Here is a 17635-nt window from a genome sequence, read left to right as displayed (position 1 = left end):
CCTTTCTCTGGCACAGTTTGAGAATTATGTTTAACTCGTAGCAATGCCTCTCGATAGCCCGACTAACCAATGAATGGTGTTGCTACCTACTTTTCAAGTGCTTTAGTTACTCAGGTCAGTATAGTTCGTACAGTATAGACACCATTCCACTCTCTCACAGAACTACTTCAATGATTTTGAGATTTTATTGATCATTTTGAGTATCTTTGTGGAATAGTCAGCCATTTCTCCCAAAGAGATTGACTACTTTGTGTGTTTTGATTATGCTTATTGTTTAAAAAGCGGCCACTTTGTGCTGCTATGTTTAAACTCCCCTGTTCTGCAATTGTCTGAGGTTGTCTTTTTCTGTCGTCTTCTCCCTTACGTTACTGTTGTCTCTGATTATGAAGGGGTAAAACAGTGCCTAGTGGAACTACTTTTGGAGTACCCTTCCATGACACCCCAAGGTTTTACAACTTTTTCAGTAAATCAACTTGATTTGGTGCTGCTCCTTGAAACAACTTTTGATATCTAGATGATGAATAGGGAAAGGTGTTCATTGCTGAATTTGTTTGTTCAAGTCTGCTGTTGACCATATAAAGTGTCGAGTTATTGCATGTTAGAAAGAATGACGCAGAGAAATCACTCGCTCATTTATGCCTCGTTCACATGCTAGTCAGAACTCTGGAATTTCCAACTTGGTACGCTGTATCTACAACCAGTTAGCAAGTTGGACATTTCTGAGTTTCCTATTTCCAACTAGCACGTGACCGCGGTATTAAAACTATTAAGTGGTGCAACTAAATGTTCTCTTTTTGTTGCACATGTGGTATTATGTGTGCACTCGTAGAGGGAAAATGACTTTGAACCAAAATATGAAAAAAGAGCTGATCAGATGTTGTAAATTGATTTTTGCATCTAAGTAATGTTTCGTTTTTTATAGATTTCTAGTGGTTTCTAATTTCACTCAATTGTATATTCACTTGTTGTTCAGACTGTTTTAGTCCAGCACCAACAAGTGTCACGTGTTCTCTACCAAGGATGCAACGATTGTTTTCCTTTTTTAAAAATTGTTAATGATATTATAATTTTTTGGGAGGGTGAAGTACCACATATTTATGTACAGATCCAGTTTGTATATTATGGTACACATAAATAAAAAGTTGTTACATTTATATTTGTCTGTGTTTTCTATAGATTCTACACCTGAATGGTGTAGTTAGGCTGTTTACCTGAAGGGTGCCCTGGTGAAAAGCTATTATAAATGGGTCCATGAAGTTATCTCTCCTCCCCTTTGTTAGCCTCCTCCCTTTTCTATTACTCAGCTGATGCAAGACACTAGAAACTGTGAGTCAGACTGTAACACCACTGTGTTATGAAAGGGATGATCACTTGATTCCTCATGAATGGTGCAATGCCACTCATCATAGAGGCAACCAGGACTGTACTGATGTCAAAGACCTGGTGCTGATGTCAACAGTTAAAACAAGACATTAAGATTAAACCTCAGTATTAAGACCCCATTGAAATGATCCTTCCAGTGTATGGGAATAGTTCAATCCACATTGAAAGAAAGTAGTTCTATTCAGACACTTCCTATTGTATCATATCCCGCTGTGGAACATCTTGTTCTGCCCGTTGCCAGACTGTTGTTGTATGAGGCTAAGGGTACGGGCTGCTGGTTTCTCTCGAGTCTTCCTGATAGAAGGAGGAGATGCCAGTATGGTGGCTGGCTGATAAGCTAACTACAGAAGAAGAGTGACAAGATGTACTAGAAACAGTTGAGGTTGGGGTTTCATTCTCAGACACACTCCTCTTTACTACAGAGAAAGACACAGGAAAAGAGGAAGGCTGGAGAAAGGTTCCATAGCCCCTATCATTCTCTTCTTCCTCCTTCCTCTGTTTCTCTGCAGATCTTTGGAAGAAGGACTGGATGGCGCCGGGTCTCTTGGGGGTGGAGTCCTTCTTTGAACCAGAGCAAGACTGAGTGGAGGCCTGGGTGGAAGTGACATCACTGGACAGGAAGCCGGCGATTCCTCCGGCCCCGGCAGAGGGTGCGTCATTAAATTTACTGGCTGAAATGTGGAGCAGGGTGAGGGGAGGAGTCCTGGATAGAAAGATAAGGAAAGAGAGTGACACATATACATTCGACAGTGGTGGAAAAAGTACCCAATTGTCATACTTGAGTAAAAGTATAGATACCATAATAGAAAGTTAATCATGTAAAAGTGAAAGTCAGCCAGTAAAATACTACTTGAGTAAAAGTCTAAAAGTATTTGGTTTTAAATATACTTAAGTATCAAAATAAAATGTAATTGCTGAAATATACTTAAGTATCAAAAGTAAAAGTATAAATCACTGCGTGGCCAAGCACGCCTCCAACTCAATCATAAAGTTTGCAGACGACACAACAGTATTCGGCTTGATTACCAACAACTACGACACAGCCTATAGGGAGGAGGTGAGGGCACTCGGAGTGTGGTATCAGGAAAACATCCTCTCACTCAACATCAACAAAACAAAGGAGATGATCGTGGACTTCAGGAAACAGCAGAGGGAGCACCCCCCTAACCACATCGACGGGACAGCAGTGGAAAAGGTGGAAAGTTTTAAGGTCCTCTGTATACACATCATGGACACACGGAAATGGTCCACTCACACAGACAGTGTGGTGAAGAAGGCGCAACAGCGCCCCTTCAACCTCAGGAGGCTGAAGAAATATAGCTTGTCACCTTAAATCCTCACAAACTTTTACAGATGCACCATTAAGAGCATGCTGTTGGGCTGTATCACCGCCTGTTAAGGAAACTGGACCGCCCTCAACCGCAAGGCTCTCTAGAGAGTGGTGCGGTCTGCACAACGCATCACTGGGGGCAAACTACTTGCCCTCCAGGAGACCTACAGCACCCGATGTCACAGGAAGGCCAAAAAGATCACCAAGGACAACAACCACCCGAGCCACTGCTGTTCACCCCGCTAACATCCAGAAGGTGAAGTCAGTACAGGTGAATCAAAGCTGGGACCAAGAGACTGAAAAACAGCTTCTATCTCAAGGCCATCAGACTGTTAAACAGCCATCACTAACACAGAGAGGCTGCTGCCTACATTCAGACTTGAATCATTGGCTAATTTAATAAATGGATCACTAGTCACTTTAAACAATGTCACTTTAAATAATGCTTCTTTAATCATTTTTACATATCTTACACTACTCATCTCATATGTATGTACTGTATTTTATATAATCTAATGCATCTTGCCTATGCCTCTCGGTCATCGCTCATCCATACATTTATATGTACATATTCTTATTCCATCCCTTTAGATTTGTGTGTATAAGATAGTTGTTGTGGAATTGTTAGATTACTTGTTAGATATTACTGCACTGTCAGAACTAGAAGCACAAGCATTTCTCTACACTCGCCTTAACATCTGCTAACCGTGTGTATGTGACCAATACAATTTGATTTGATTTGTGAAGGCTGTGCATGGCAAGGTCAGTCCTCCACCGTACCACAATCCTCTCTGTCTGGGTAAACCCTGCAGTCACAGACAGAACACGGTATACTGAAACTTCTGTCCTTTTTCGATTCTAGAACATGAAAAAACGTTTGGTACTATATTTGTTTATACTTTTGGTACTTCACAGATTAAGCCTGCCCGCCCCTACCCTATTATAGCGTGAACCTTGCCTGCTCCCCCTTACTCATTGCTAGCCTGCACTGGAGGTCTGGGATGTTAGCTCCCCTCTCACGCTGCACAAAAGTTAACACACTTAAATACTTCTGGTATCGTGTCAACACTAGTTTGAAGGATTTGTAGAATGAATAGTTGTGAAGTGTTAACATACAGTGATAATATTCTATAAAAGTCTTATTTTATGAAACTAAGCAAAGAACTGACTTTTCCCTCAACTTTTGTCTTTCCAAAGCTTTGTTGTCACCAAACCTTTTCTCAAGCCTTTTCAAAAACTGCTATTTCGATTGTTTCCTTTTGCTTTTCTAGATATTGATGAGGGAAGTATATTTTGTCTCCTGTGTCACCTGTTCACCTACCAACAGTCACCACGGTGAGGTTGAGGTGTAAGGAAGACCTGGTTACAAAAGGCACAGAAATCTATCCAATAGTAACTATGGAAATGAGTGTAAAGCAGCAGTCACCTTAAACACAGTTGATTCACACCTCTGAGTGAAGTGCTTACACACACTCGCCTCTCACTCAAACATACACTACCGTTCAAAAGTTTGGGGTCACTTAGAAATGTCCTTGTTTTTTAAAGAAAAGCACATTTTTTGTCCATTAAAATAACATAAAATTGATCAGAAATACAGTGTAGACATTGTTAATGTGGTAAATGACTATTGTAGCTGGAAATTGCTGATTTTTTTATGGAATATCTGCATAGCCATACAGAGGCCCATTATCAGCAACCATCACTCCCGTGTTCCAATGGCACATTGTGTTAGCTAATCCAAGTTCACAATTTTAAAAGGCTAATTGATCATTAGAAAAACTTTTTGCAATTATGTTAGCACAGATGAAAACTGTTGTCCTGATTAAAGAAGTAATAAAACTGTCCTTTAGACTAGTTGAGTATCTGGAACATCAGCATTGGTGGGTTTGATTACAGGCTCAAAATGGCCAGAAACAAATAACTTTCTTCTGAAACTCATCAGTCTACTCTTGTTCTGAGAAATGAAGGCTATTCCATGCGAGAAATTGCCAAGAAACTGAATATCTCGTACGCTGTGTACTACTCCCTTCACAGAACAGAGCGAACTGACTCTAACCAGAATAGAAAGAGGAGTGGGAGGCCCCGGTGCACAACTGAGCAAGAGGACAAGTACATTAGAGTGTCTAGTTTGAACAACAGATGCCTCACAAGTCCTCAACTGGCAGCTTGATTAAATAGTACCCGCAAAACACCAGTCTCAACGTCAACAGTGAAAAGGCGACTCCGGGATGCTGTCCTTCTAGCCAGAGTTGCAAAGAAAAAGCCATATCTTAGACTGGCCAATAAAAAGAAAAGATTAAGATGGGCAAAAGAACACAGCCACTGGACAGAGTAACTCTGCCTAGTTGGCCAGCATCCCGGAGTCGCATTTTCATTGTTGACGTTGAGACTGGTGTTTTGCGGGTACTATTTAGTGAAGCTGCCAGTTGAGGACTTGTGAGGCGTCTGTTTCCAGTTTGTGCTGTTCTGTGTGGGGTGAAGTACCACATATTTATGTATAGATCCAGTTTGTATATTATGGTACACATAAATAAAAAGTTGTTACATTAATTTTTGTCTTTGTTCTCTATAGATTCTACACCTTAATGGTGTCGTTAGGCTGTTTACCTGAAGGGTGCCCTGGTGAAAAGCTATTATAAATGGGTCCATGAAGTTCTCTCTCCTCCCCTTTGTTAGCCTCCTCCCTTTTCTATTACTCAGCTGATGCAAGACACTAGAAACTGTGAGTCAGACTGAAACACCACTGTGTTATGAAAGGGATGATCACTTGATTCCTCACATAGAATGTACACCCAGAAATGGTGCAATGCCACTCATCATAGAGGCAACCAGGATTGTACTGAGGTCAAAGATAACAAAACAGACATTAAGATTGACCTCAGTATTAAGATCTTATTGAAATTGTCATTCCAGTATTAAATTGTTAAATCCACAAAATGAAAGTAGTTCTTTTCTGTTAGTTCCCAGGCCTTATCATTGATGGGACTGGCGATGTGTCTGTCATACGTTTAGGGCCTAACGCTGCCATGACCTGGAAGTAAACCCAACATGAGGTTTCCACTTATCTTCTCTTTTGTTCGAAACTATTAGGAAAATAATCTGATATGGAATAGTTGAAAAAAAGACCACTTCAGTACGAGCATTATAGAGTGTTTAACAGCTGTGGAGATAGTCACACTACAGCCCAGTTTCTGCAATATAGGCTACTGTTTACACTGACTCATTAGTTTATTCACAAGGTGGGCCAAATGTCTGTTAAAGGTCAGCCAACAATGTTAGCACAGCAAAAGCCCAATAACACATGGGGGCATTTTGCATGTTTGCCTTCTCTTAGATTTGCATTGGTAAAACTAAGCAAACTATTTCCTTGAACACAAATACTGTACCGAAGCTGAATAAGCATTAAACTGGGTGCCTTAACTGTGCATGTGCTCGTCATGTGTGATGCTACCATCTAGTGGCAAAACACATTTCACATGGTTGATAAAAAAGGCCCACAACTCAATCACTATTTTCAATGTTTAATGGAAACATGATCACAGAAATGTACAAGCTTCTCAAGACAACATATCCCTTGAAAGAGGACATCCAGGAAAGTATGGCTTCATCAATATCTGTAGAGCCATCATAAAATATGCAAATTTTCTATAGGTAAAAATATTTATTCTGTACAATAATTGCCATTACAATTAAACAGCATCTCGCCATACAATCACAAATTGTTTTGGCAGTGAGTTTAGAATATTGTTGGTCAGTTTAAATAGCATCAGCAGAAGTAACCAGTCCAGCACAGTGTATTCTCTACCTCCTTTCATGGTCATTCTCTTCTTGTCCTCTACCTCGTCCTCAGCTCCTCTTGAAGAAGGAGTCCAGCGTACCAGTAGCACCACCTTGGGAGCGGGGCCGTTTAGGCTGCGGTGTTGACTGGCCCCTAGCCCGCGTCTTTCCCCGGGACAACTGAAGGGCGCCTGCCCTGAGAGGGGGGCGGGAGGCAGTTGAGAGAGAGGAGGAATGAAGAGAGGCATTGGTGGTTGTGCTTGCAGAGGAGAAAGAGTTCTGTAGGTCCAAGGCAAAGTGGTAGTCATTATGTTCAGGCATCTCCCAGGCCAGCACGTCCTGGCCACAGCACTCACAGGTCAGCAGGTCCTCTTTGGCCACAATGGCATGGCACTGAGGCGGGTCAGAAGGGGGTTGGTAGGGCATCTCTGACCCCTCAGACTGTTTTTCCTCTGATAGAGTACAAGTTCCCTCCCCAGACCCCAGAGATTGGTCCTCTGCTTGGTTAGAACTAGTGAGTTGAGTGTGTTTCGTGTGTTTTCCTTTTACGTTCGCAGTCTGCTCGTCACATGTTTCAGCTCCCGGAGCTGTGTAACTTCCTGCTATTTCACACCCCACTGTGTCTGTTAAAAGTTGGACACTCCCTATTGTATCATATCCTACTGTGGAACATCTTGTTCTGCCTGTTGCGAGACTGTCGCTGTGTGAGGCTGCGGTTACGGGCTGCTGGTTTCTCCCAAGAGTCTTCCTCTGAAAGAAGGAAGTGATGCCAGTATGGGGGCTGGCTGATGAACTGACAACAGAAGAAGAGTGACAAGATGTACTAGAGACAGTTGTTTTTTCTTTCTCAGACACACTCCTCTCTACTGCAGAGAAAGACACAGGAAAAGAGGAAGGCGGGAGAAAGGTTCCATAGCCCCCATCATTCTCTTCTTCCTCTCCCTCCTTCCTCTGTTTCTCTGCAGATCTTTGGAAGAAGGACTGGATGGCGCCGGGTCTCTTGGGGGTGGAGTCCTTCTTTGAACCAGAGCAAGACTGAGTGGAGGCCTGGGTGGAAGTGACATCACTGGACAGGAAGCTGGTGATTCCTCCGGCCCCGGCTGAGGGTGAATCATTAAATTTACTGGCCGAAATGTGGAGCAGGGTGAGGGGAGGAGTCCTGGATAAAAAGAGACAGAAAGAGAGAAAGTGAGACATAAATACATTCGAAAACAGACAGCCATGGGAAATCAACGTCTCTGAAGGTTAAGATTTCAGGGTGGCTATAGCTGTAGAGTTCCAAATAATGGTGTTATATTTGCCATGCTGTCTAGAGTTGGTTGCATATATAGCTAATGTCATGGCAGACTTCATTTGTGCAACTTGCCATGCTGCCTGATGGTTCCCTGCTGTGTTGAGACTCTTGAGGATTGCGAAGCTGTCCGAGGAGATCTTGGTGGCGTCGTAGCGTGCCAACGAGCAGCACCGAGAAAAACTGCTGGGCCTTTTATCACCCAACTGCCTTACACCCACAGTCAACTGCTTAGCCACACGACCATTCTACACAGAGGGAGAGCGAATGAGTGACAGAAATGGAATGGAGTGACAGGCATGCAGGTGGGGAGGTACAGTTGAAGTCGGAAGTTTACATACACTTAGGTTGGAGTCATTAAAACTAGTTTTTCAACCACTTCACATATTTCTTGTTAACAAACTATAGTTTTGGAAAGTTGGTTAGGACATCTACCTTGTGCATGACAAGTAATTTTCCCAACAATTGGTAACAGATTATTTCACTTATATCACTATTCCAGTGGGTAAGAAGTTTACATACACTAAGTTGACTGTACCTTTAAACAGCTTGGAACATTCCAGAAAATCATGTCATGGCTTTAGAAGCTTCTGATAGGCTAATTGACATCAGTTGAGTCAATTGGAGGTGTACCTGTGGATGTATTTCAAGGCCTACCTTCAAACTCAGTGCCTCTTTGCTTGACATCATGGGAAAATCTAAATAAATCAGCCAAGACCTCAGAAAAAAAATTGTAGACCTCCACAAGTCTGGTTCATCATTGGGAGCAATTTCCAAACGTCTGAAGGTACCACGTTCATCTGTACTAACAATAGTACGCAAGTATAAACACAATGGGACCACGCAGCCATCATACCGCTCAGGAAAGAGACGCGTTCTGTCTCCTAAAGATGAACGTACTTTGGGGTGAAAAGTGCAAATCAATCTCAGAACAACAGCAAAGGACCTTGTGAAGATGCTGGAGGAAACAGGTACAAAAGAATCTATATCCACAGTAAAACGAGTCCTATATCGACATAACCTGAAAGGCCGCTCAGCAAGGAAGACGACACTGCTCCAAAACCGCCATAAAAAAGCCAGACTACGGTTTGCAACTGCACACGTGGACAAAGATCGTACTTTTTGGAGAAATGTCCTCTGGTCTGATGAAACAAAAATAGAACTGTTTGGCCATAATGACCATCGTTATGTTTGAAGGAAAAAGGGGGAGGCTTGCAAGCCAAAGAACACCATCCCAAACGTGAAGCACGGGGGTGGCAGCAACATGTTGTGGGGGTGCTTTGCTGCAGGAGGGACTGGTGCACTTCACTAAGTAGATGGCATCATGAAGAAAGAAAATTATGTGGATATATTGAAGCAACGTCTCAAGACATCAGTCAGGAAGTTAAAGCTCGGTAGCAAATGGGTCTTCCAAATGGACAATGACCCCAAGCATACTTCCAAAGTTGTGGCAAAATGGCTTAAGGACAACAAAGTCAAGGTATTGGAGTGGCCATCACAAAGCCCTGACCTCAATCCGGTAGAAAATCTGTGTGCAGAACTGAAAAAGTGTGTGCGAGCAAGGAGGCCTACAAACCTGACTCAGCTACACCAGCTCTGTCAGGAGGAATGGGCCAAAATTCACCCAACTTATTGTGGGAAGCTTGTGGAAGGCTACCCGAAACATTTGACCCAGGTTAAACAATTTAAAGGGAATGATACCAAATACTAATTGAGTGTATGTAAACTTCTGACCCACAGGGAATGTGATGAAAGAAATAAAAGCTGAAATAAAATCACTCTCTCTACTATTATTCTGACATTTCACATTCTTAAAATGAAGTGGTGACCTAAGACAGGGAATTTTTACTAGGACTAAATGCCAGGAATTGTGAACAACTGAGTTTAAATGTATTTGGCTAAGGTGCATGTAAACTTCCAACTTCAACTGTAGATTATCCTTCCGTCCCTCAGTCTCATGAGGGTGTGACCAGACAGGGAGGGCTATGAGACAAACAGAAGATGGTGTGATGAAGTCCCTCACCAGCTCTCTGTCCTTGGTCAGTCTCTCCTCCAGCTCCAGAGCCAGCTGATAGAGCCAGTGCTGCACCTGCGGAGATAAGACAGAGTATTTTATTCAGACATCAACAGACATAGAAGGAACAGAGCTCAACAGGAATCAACACGGGAGACTGGCCATAATCTACTGAGATGCACCAGAGGCAGACAGAAGAACAGAATATAGCCAAGTACCTGCTCCCTAGTAGTGAGAGATGTCTTCCCAGGGAAGTTCTTGCTGCAGCCGATGGATTTTGGGAGTTGTCTGGGCTTCACTGCCTCCAAGTCAATCCCCCGACACAAGTCAAACAGCCACTGGCTGAAGAGAGCAATATTTATTAATATCAATATGGGAACTACAGTGCCTTCGGAAAGTATTCAGACCCCTTGACTTTTTACACATTGTGTAACATTACAGCCTTATTCTAAAATATATATATATATTTTTAAATCCTCAGCAATCTACACACAATACCCCATAATGACAAAGCGAAAACAGGTTTTTAGAATAGTAAAACATCTAATTTACATAAGTATTCAGACCTTTGCTATGAAATTGGAACCCTTTGCTCAGGTGCATCCTGTTTCCATTGATCATCCTTGAGATGTTTCTACAACTTGCCTGGAGTCCACCTGTGGTAAATTCAATTGATTGGACATGATTTGGAAAGGCACACACTTGTCTATATAAGGTCCCACAGTTGACAGTGCATGTCAGAGCAAAAACCAAGCCATGAGGCTGAAGGAATTGTCCGTAGAGCTCCGAGACAGGATTGTGCCGAGGCACAGATCTGGGGAAGGGTAACAAAACATTTCTGCAGCATTGAAGGTCGCCAAGAACACAGTGGCCTCCATTTTTAAATGGATGAAGTTTGGAACCACCAAGACTCTTCCTAAAGCTGGCCACCCGGACAAACTGAGCAATCGTAGAAGGGGCTTGGTCAGGGAGGTGACCAAGAACCTGATGGTCACTCTGACAGAGGTCTAGAGTTCCTCTGTGGAGATGGGAGAACCTACCAGAAGGACAAACATCTCTGCAACCCTCCACCAAATCAGGCCGTTATGGTAGAGTGGCCAGATGGAAGCCACTCCTCAGCAAAAGGCACATGACAGCCTGCTTGGAGTTTGCCAAAAGGCACCTAAAGACTCTCAGACCATGAGAAACAAGATTCTCTGGTCTGATGAAACCAAGATTGAACTCGTTGGCCTGAATGCCAAGCATCACGTCTGGAGGAAACCTGGCACCAACCCTACGGTGAAGCATGGTAGTGGCAGCATCATACCATGGGGATGTTTTCAGTGGCAGGGACTGGGAGATGAGTCAGGATCGAGGCAAAGACGAACGGAGCAAAGTACAGAGAGATCCTTGATGAAAACCTGCTCCAGAGCACCCAGGTCCTCAGACTCGGGCAAAGGTTCACCTTCCAACAGGACAACAACCCTACGCATACAGCCAAGACAATGCAGGAGTGGCTTCGGGACAAGTCACTGAATGTCCTTGAGTGGCCCAGCCAGAGCCCGAACTTGAACCTGATTGAACATCTCTGGAGAGACCTGAAAAAAGCTGTGCGGCAACGGTCCCCATCCACCCTGACAGAACTTGAGAGAATCTGCAGAGAAGATTCGAGAAACTCCCCAAATACAGGTGTGCCAAGCTTGTAGTGTCATAACCAATAATTGATGCTGTAATCACTGCCAAAGGCGCTTCTGAAATGGTCCACCCACACAGACAGCGTGGTGAAGAAGGCGCAACAGCGCCTCTTCAACCTCAGGAGGCTGAAGAAATTTGGCTTGTCACCAAAAACACTCAAACTTTTACAGGTTCACAGACGAGAGCATCCTGTCATGCTGTATCACAGCCTGGTACGGCAACTGCTTCGCCCACAACCGTAAGGCTCTCCAGAAGGTAGTGAGGTCTGCACAACGCATCACCGGGGGTAAACTACCTGCCCTCCAGGACACCTACAGCATCCGATGTCACAGGAAGGCCAAAAGATCATCAAGGACAACAACCACCCAAGTCACTGCCTGTTCACCCCGCTAACATGCAGAAGTCGAGTTCAGTACAGGTGCATCAAAGCTGGGACCGAGACACTGAAAAACAGCTTCTATCTCAAGGCCATCAGACTGTTAAACAGCCATCACTAACATTGAGTGGCTGCTACCGACATACAGACTCAAATCTCTAGCCACTTTAATAATTGGATGTAATAAATGTATCACTAGTCACTTTAAACGAATGCCACTTTATATAATGTTTACATACCCTACATTACTCATCTCATATGTATATACTGTACTCTATACCATCTACTACATCTTGCCTATGCCGCACGGCTATCGCTCATCCATATATTTATATGTACATATTCTTATTCATCCCTTTACACTTGTGTGTATAAATAAGGTAGTAGTTGTGAAAACGTTAGATTACTTGTAGGTTATTACTGCACTGTCGGAACTAGAAGCACAAGCATTTCGCTACACTCGCATTAACATCTGCTAACCATGTGTATGCGACCAATAAAATGTGATTTGATTCAACAAAGTACTGAGTAAAGGGTAAGAATACTTATGTAAATATATTTCAGTTTTAATTTTTTTTCATAAATGAGCAAAAATGTCTAACCAAGTTTTTGCTTTGTCATTATGGGGTATTGTGTGTAGATTGATGAGGAAAAAAACCAATTTAATACATTTTAGAATAAGGCTGTATCGTAACAAAATCTGGAAAAAGTCAAGGGGTCTGAATACTTTCCCGAAGGCACTGTATATTAGCCACCACTGGCACCAAATAGTATAACATCTTTAAGAGGAAAGTTACTTTTACAACACCAGATTGTAATATTGCAATTTTAGCTAATAACTTACAATTATCCACAGTATTACATAAGTGTGGTTCATTGAGGAAGAGTGGTTTATATACTTCATGACATGAAGGAAGCGTGTGTTGTTTACCCAGTCTTGTCCCCAAAGTGCTGTCCCAGCTGGGCCTGAGAGAAGCGGGTCAGTTCCCCCATGTTCTCTACCTCCAGGGTCTCTGTGATGGACGCCCCCAGCTTACCCCCCAGGTTTCGGCTGGAGAGAGGAACAACAGGACCGGATCAGTCTATCTCTGAGTCTGTAAAGTTGATTCTGTATTCATTTGCATAGTCTGATGGTCCTGTAGTCCAGGAAAGATCGTATTTTATGTTGCATGTATAGTAAAGGATGTGTAATTGTGTCAATTGTCTCTCAGTTACAGCACACGGTTAGTTTTAACTAGCAGTACACTCACATTTTGCCAATGGGAAGTGAGTTGAAGAGCTCTGGAACAGAGCCTAATGGCAGGAGTGTCTGGCGGTTGGGTTTGTTCAGACCACAGGCTAGTTTAGCCAGCACCTGGGGAGACATGATAAGTAAACAGACACTAGCCTAGAACTGACAGCTGAAAGGACTGGCCAAGTTTCCACCATGTTGCTTAGACCAGTTGTGTTCTGTTAGGATTCAGTGATCATGACCGAAAGGACACAAGAAAGCTTGTTGAACTATTGACAGAAAGAGGTAAAACACACTGGTTGTGTTGAGAGGGGAAGAGAGTACTGACCTTGTTGTGGGATATCCCTGCCGAGCAGCGGTAGCCTGTGTGCTGCTCCACTGCAGCCCTCATCTCCTCGACAATCACAGCCCCCAGAGCCAACTGCAGCTCTGCACAGCCAGAGCCCCCTGACACAGAGGACAGCCACTGCTGCAGCCCACTGGACCTTCGCTCTTCTGGGGAAAACCATGGAGAGGAGCACCATGTTTACATACCATTTTACCCACTTCATATGTATATACTGTATTCTAGTCAATGCCTATCCTATATAACTACAGTTGTTCACCTTTTCTATTCATATACTGCCCATAATGTCTATATACACCATCATATACACTGAGTGTACAAAATATTAAGAACACCTTCCTAATATTGAGTGGCACCCCCTTTTGCCCTCAGAACATCCTCAATTCGTCAGGGCATGGACTCTACAAGGTGTCAAAAGCAGGGATGCTGGCCCATGTTGTCTCCAAGGCTGGGTGTCCTTTGGGTGGTGGACCATTCTTGATACACACGGAAACTGTTCAGCATGAAAAACCCAGCAGGCTTGCAGTTCTTGACACAAACCGGTGCGCCTGGCCTTTACTGCCATACCCCGTTCAAAGGCACTTAAAGATTTTGTGTTACCCATTAATTCTCTGAAATGGCAAACATACACAATCCACGTCTCAATTGTCTCTTTCGCCTGGATTCACCTGGTCAATCTGTCATGTAAAGAGCAGTGTTTTGTACACTAAGTGTATATTTATATTCCGAACTCTGACATTGCTCGTTCTAATATTTCTTAATCCCTTTTTTGTGTGCGTGTGTGTTGGGGTTATATGTATTGTTGGGTATTACTGCACTGTTGGAGTTAGGAACATCTGCTAAATATGTGTACGCGACCAATAAAATGTAATTCACATTTTTTATGTGAAAATCTGCAATGACATGGTCTTTTATTAGAAACTCAGGGATGTGGACAGATCTAGAATATCAAGATACCACATATATAAAATGAGAACACAGCACTAAAAGAGATAGGCCTAAATATTTTTATGAAACGCTAAAACTCGACACTCATTTAGAGTTCTTGAGGTAAACTAACCCAATCCCAGCCCAATGACGACCACGGTTTAAAACCCACCTTTATCAGTTGTGGTGTCCTGTGCTCCCTCTTCCTGGTCAAGAGGAGCCAGTGGGTAGCCCTGGACGTGGCTGGTCTTCAGGAGCTGAGGGTCTACCTGCTGGTCAGTCATGCTTTTCAATCTCTGCTGTACCGCAGCAGTCAGGTCCATGTAGGCCTCGTCAATACTGGCCCTCTCGAGCACAGCGAAGCGTGACATCACCTCAAACACCTGTACACTCGCCTCCCGGTAACTACACAGGGGATGACAGTTAGTTGGTTAGCAATACAGGCTTTCTGAAGGGGTTCCTGGGGATTCACTTAGTCACTGAAGTCATTTAAAATATTGTATAATGGCCACGTACTGGGTGAGGTCTGCCTTCCCATGTGACTCTCTGACCCTTGCAACCTGGAGATCTGGGCACAGTTTCTTGGCATCGTCTGCCCACATGTTCCTGGTGACACCATGGGCCCTGGCCTCATAACTCACAGCTATGATACTGGGTAAAGATAAAATGTGAGTATCATAGTCAAGGCATGTTTTCTGAGCAGTCCATGCAACAAAACACTGTAATGTATGGGAGAGACAAACGTTTTGCAGAGCTGAGACATCACAAGTCAGGTCTAGCCTGAACTAATGCACCATTTTGTAAGTCGCTCTGGATAAGAGCGTCTGCTAAATGACTTAAATGTAAAATGTAAATGTAAACTAATGTTTAACTCCACTGACTGTCTCCATTACATTATAATGGACACTGGAGTTAAACCTTAGCCAGCCTGACCCATACAACGAAGAAACATGGGGTAAGCTGAAACACCTACGATTCACTCCCACTGTCCCATTGCCCCTAGGTCTACATGTTTTATTCTGAATTGATGTGTGTATGCTAGCTACGCCGCTCTCAATTCCATTGGCCTTGGAAAGCAGAATCTCTGTGTCGGTGACTCACCCGCCTCCCTTCCATGTCTTGTACTGTGCGACCACACACGGGGTGTTTTTAAGCGCTGGGTTCAGCCTCTGTTCCACCTGCACGTAGAAACAGTCCATATCCACCAACGCCACAACCCTCTCCTTCCCATAATCCATTCCAGAAGCGATGCAGAACGACTGGACCACACTGGAAGTTAAAAACTATGTTTTATGGTAGAATGCATGTTAGCTAGCTAGATAAAGCCACAGACCTACATTAGATATAAGTTAGTTAGTTAGCCTATCTAATAGCTATCTAGATTGCTAAATGTAGAATATGTAGCTTGAAACACCCAACGTTAAGATATTACTGTAGCTAAATAGCGAAGGAAACAAATTAGATAACGTTACATTAATGCTACATAATGTAACTTTGCCGCTCCCCGAATAATCTTCTTCGGTGGAGTTTAATGGCGGTTGGCATCCAATATTATTGGCGCATTACCGCCACCAACTGGACTGGAGTATGATCCATTATACTTTGTGATACAAAAATGGGAAAGGGAAAAGGAAAAAAGTACCCTGCCAACTAACCCTACACTCATTTAAACCCACTACCCCATTCCACTATTTTGACTGGCTGACAGCCTGGGAGGACGGGACACTATCATTCAACACACCCTGTAACTCTTCTGCTGTAAAATCTCGTCATCCCACGTACTGTACTTCTCTGCAGCTGCCACCACAACACCTATTTTCTGTTACTTACGTTCCATTCCTGCAGTAAAGTTGATAACCATGGTAATGAAACACTAAAAAGCCAACCTTACTGAAGCACTTTTAATTCGTAGTCCTATGACTCTGTACTGGCACAAGTCTACTACTCACAAAGAGCCTCTTAGGATCCCTCACCCTTGACCCATCTTCTTCTACTTTCTTTACTGCCTCAGAATACAACACTTTCTGTAAAACTCTGACCCTGGCAACCTCAACCTGCCTCTCTCACACCAGACACTTCTGATCCCCAGCAACATAGGCACCCCTACAGTTAACACATACCGCTTCTTTCACCAATACTACACATTCCTTTGTCCCATGCCCTCCTGCACACTTCTCACATTTAGGAATCTCCCTCCTACACACTGCTGCAACATGTCCATAAGCTTGGCACCTGAAACACCGTAGTGGATTCGGCACAAAAGCTCTTACGGGATAACTGATATATACTAAAATGACTTTGTCGTGTAACGACTCAGCATCAAAACTAAAAAAGACAGACAGTGACTCTTCTGTTTTACCACCTTCGCCACCGGGTCTGTGTCGCACCATACGGCGGGCGTTACAGACACCAGGAATCTTCAACTTCAGTTGATCCACCACCACCCTTACCACTAGCCCAGTAAACACTCCTTTCAAAGGTGTTCTATTCTTGACAGCAAAGCAAATAACAGGTCTTGTCCCCATTCACGTGATGCGGCGCGCCCGCTCCCTCTGGGAGGAAGAAACACAAAAAAATCTTCACAAGTCCACTTCAGGTTACTTTCAACGATTCAACAGTACCCAACTGGGTCAGCCAAAAGGAAGGGGTCCACTTTCTCCCAAAACGTCTCTCCTATTGGACCAGTCATCTTTATCATGAGCTCCAAGATCTTCACTACTCCTGCCACCTCATCCTTATTCTCTTCCAATTCACCTCCAGTGCTACTGGAGTACAGCTCATTCTGTTTGTACTTGACCCCAATCTTCCTCGACGCACCGCCTCTCTTGTTGTTGATGTCTTCATCGGATTCAAACTCGTAACCTACTTCCTTCCATCTCTCCAAGCCTGGAAATATACTTCCATTAGAATCTTTATTACTTTCACTGTCAGCCTCCATATTCCTTTTGTCTACATCCATTTCCACTACTACTTTTCGTTTGAGTCTCTTGAACGTGCCACCTGACTAGCAGACTTCAAAAATCTCAAGCCACTGCACAGCCGGACGACCCTCGCTGGATCATCTGAATCAACTTGACTTTTGTACGTTATTTAATGGGATGTTATCAAACATACAGTTGAAGTCAGAAGTTTAGACAAATACATTTAAACTCAGTTTTTCACAATTCCTGACATTTAATCCTAGTAAAAAATCCCTGTTTTAGGCCAGTTAGGATCATCACTTTATTTTAATAATGTCAAATGTCAGAATGATAGTAGAAATAATGATTTATTTCAGCTTTTATTT

At 43.3% G+C, this 17635-nt stretch overlaps 1 protein-coding gene across 1 annotated transcript; it reads right to left on the bottom strand.

Annotated features, from left to right (window-relative positions):
* Positions 1-6218: 6218 nt before the first annotated feature.
* polh (polymerase (DNA directed), eta) lies at positions 6219-15887 on the bottom strand. The gene is made up of 11 exons (XM_014154624.2): positions 15822-15887; positions 15451-15618; positions 14866-15000; positions 14522-14754; positions 13405-13571; positions 13096-13199; positions 12777-12896; positions 10014-10137; positions 9805-9870; positions 7857-8029; positions 6219-7649 (listed from the first exon to the last, which is right to left on the bottom strand). The coding sequence occupies exons 2-11, from the start codon at positions 15585-15587 to the stop codon at positions 6560-6562; spliced, it is 2349 nt and encodes a 782-aa protein (XP_014010099.1). The 5' UTR covers positions 15588-15618; positions 15822-15887; the 3' UTR covers positions 6219-6559.
* Positions 15888-17635: the final 1748 nt, after the last annotated feature.

This window comes from Salmo salar, chromosome 18 (genome assembly GCF_965601325.2).
Source record: "Salmo salar chromosome 18, fSalSal1, whole genome shotgun sequence".
Classification (NCBI taxonomy): Eukaryota; Metazoa; Chordata; class Actinopteri; order Salmoniformes; family Salmonidae; genus Salmo; species Salmo salar.
This window is presented reverse-complemented; position numbering and strand designations above follow the sequence as displayed.

What these genes read in the sequence shown, in the direction of transcription:
- polh (XM_014154624.2), bottom strand. Translation starts at nt 15,587, where the DNA reads ATGGATTATGGGAAGGAGAGGGTTGTGGCGTTGGTGGATATGGACTGT. An exon ending in CAGGGATATCCCACAACAAG is followed by an intron (nt 13,200 to 13,404) that starts GTCAGTACTCTC and finishes ATGTCTCCCCAG; the next exon opens with GTGCTGGCTAAACTAGCCTG. An exon ending in TCACTTCCCATTGGCAAAAT is followed by an intron (nt 12,897 to 13,095) that starts GTGAGTGTACTG and finishes TCCTCTCTCCAG; the next exon opens with CCGAAACCTGGGGGGTAAGC.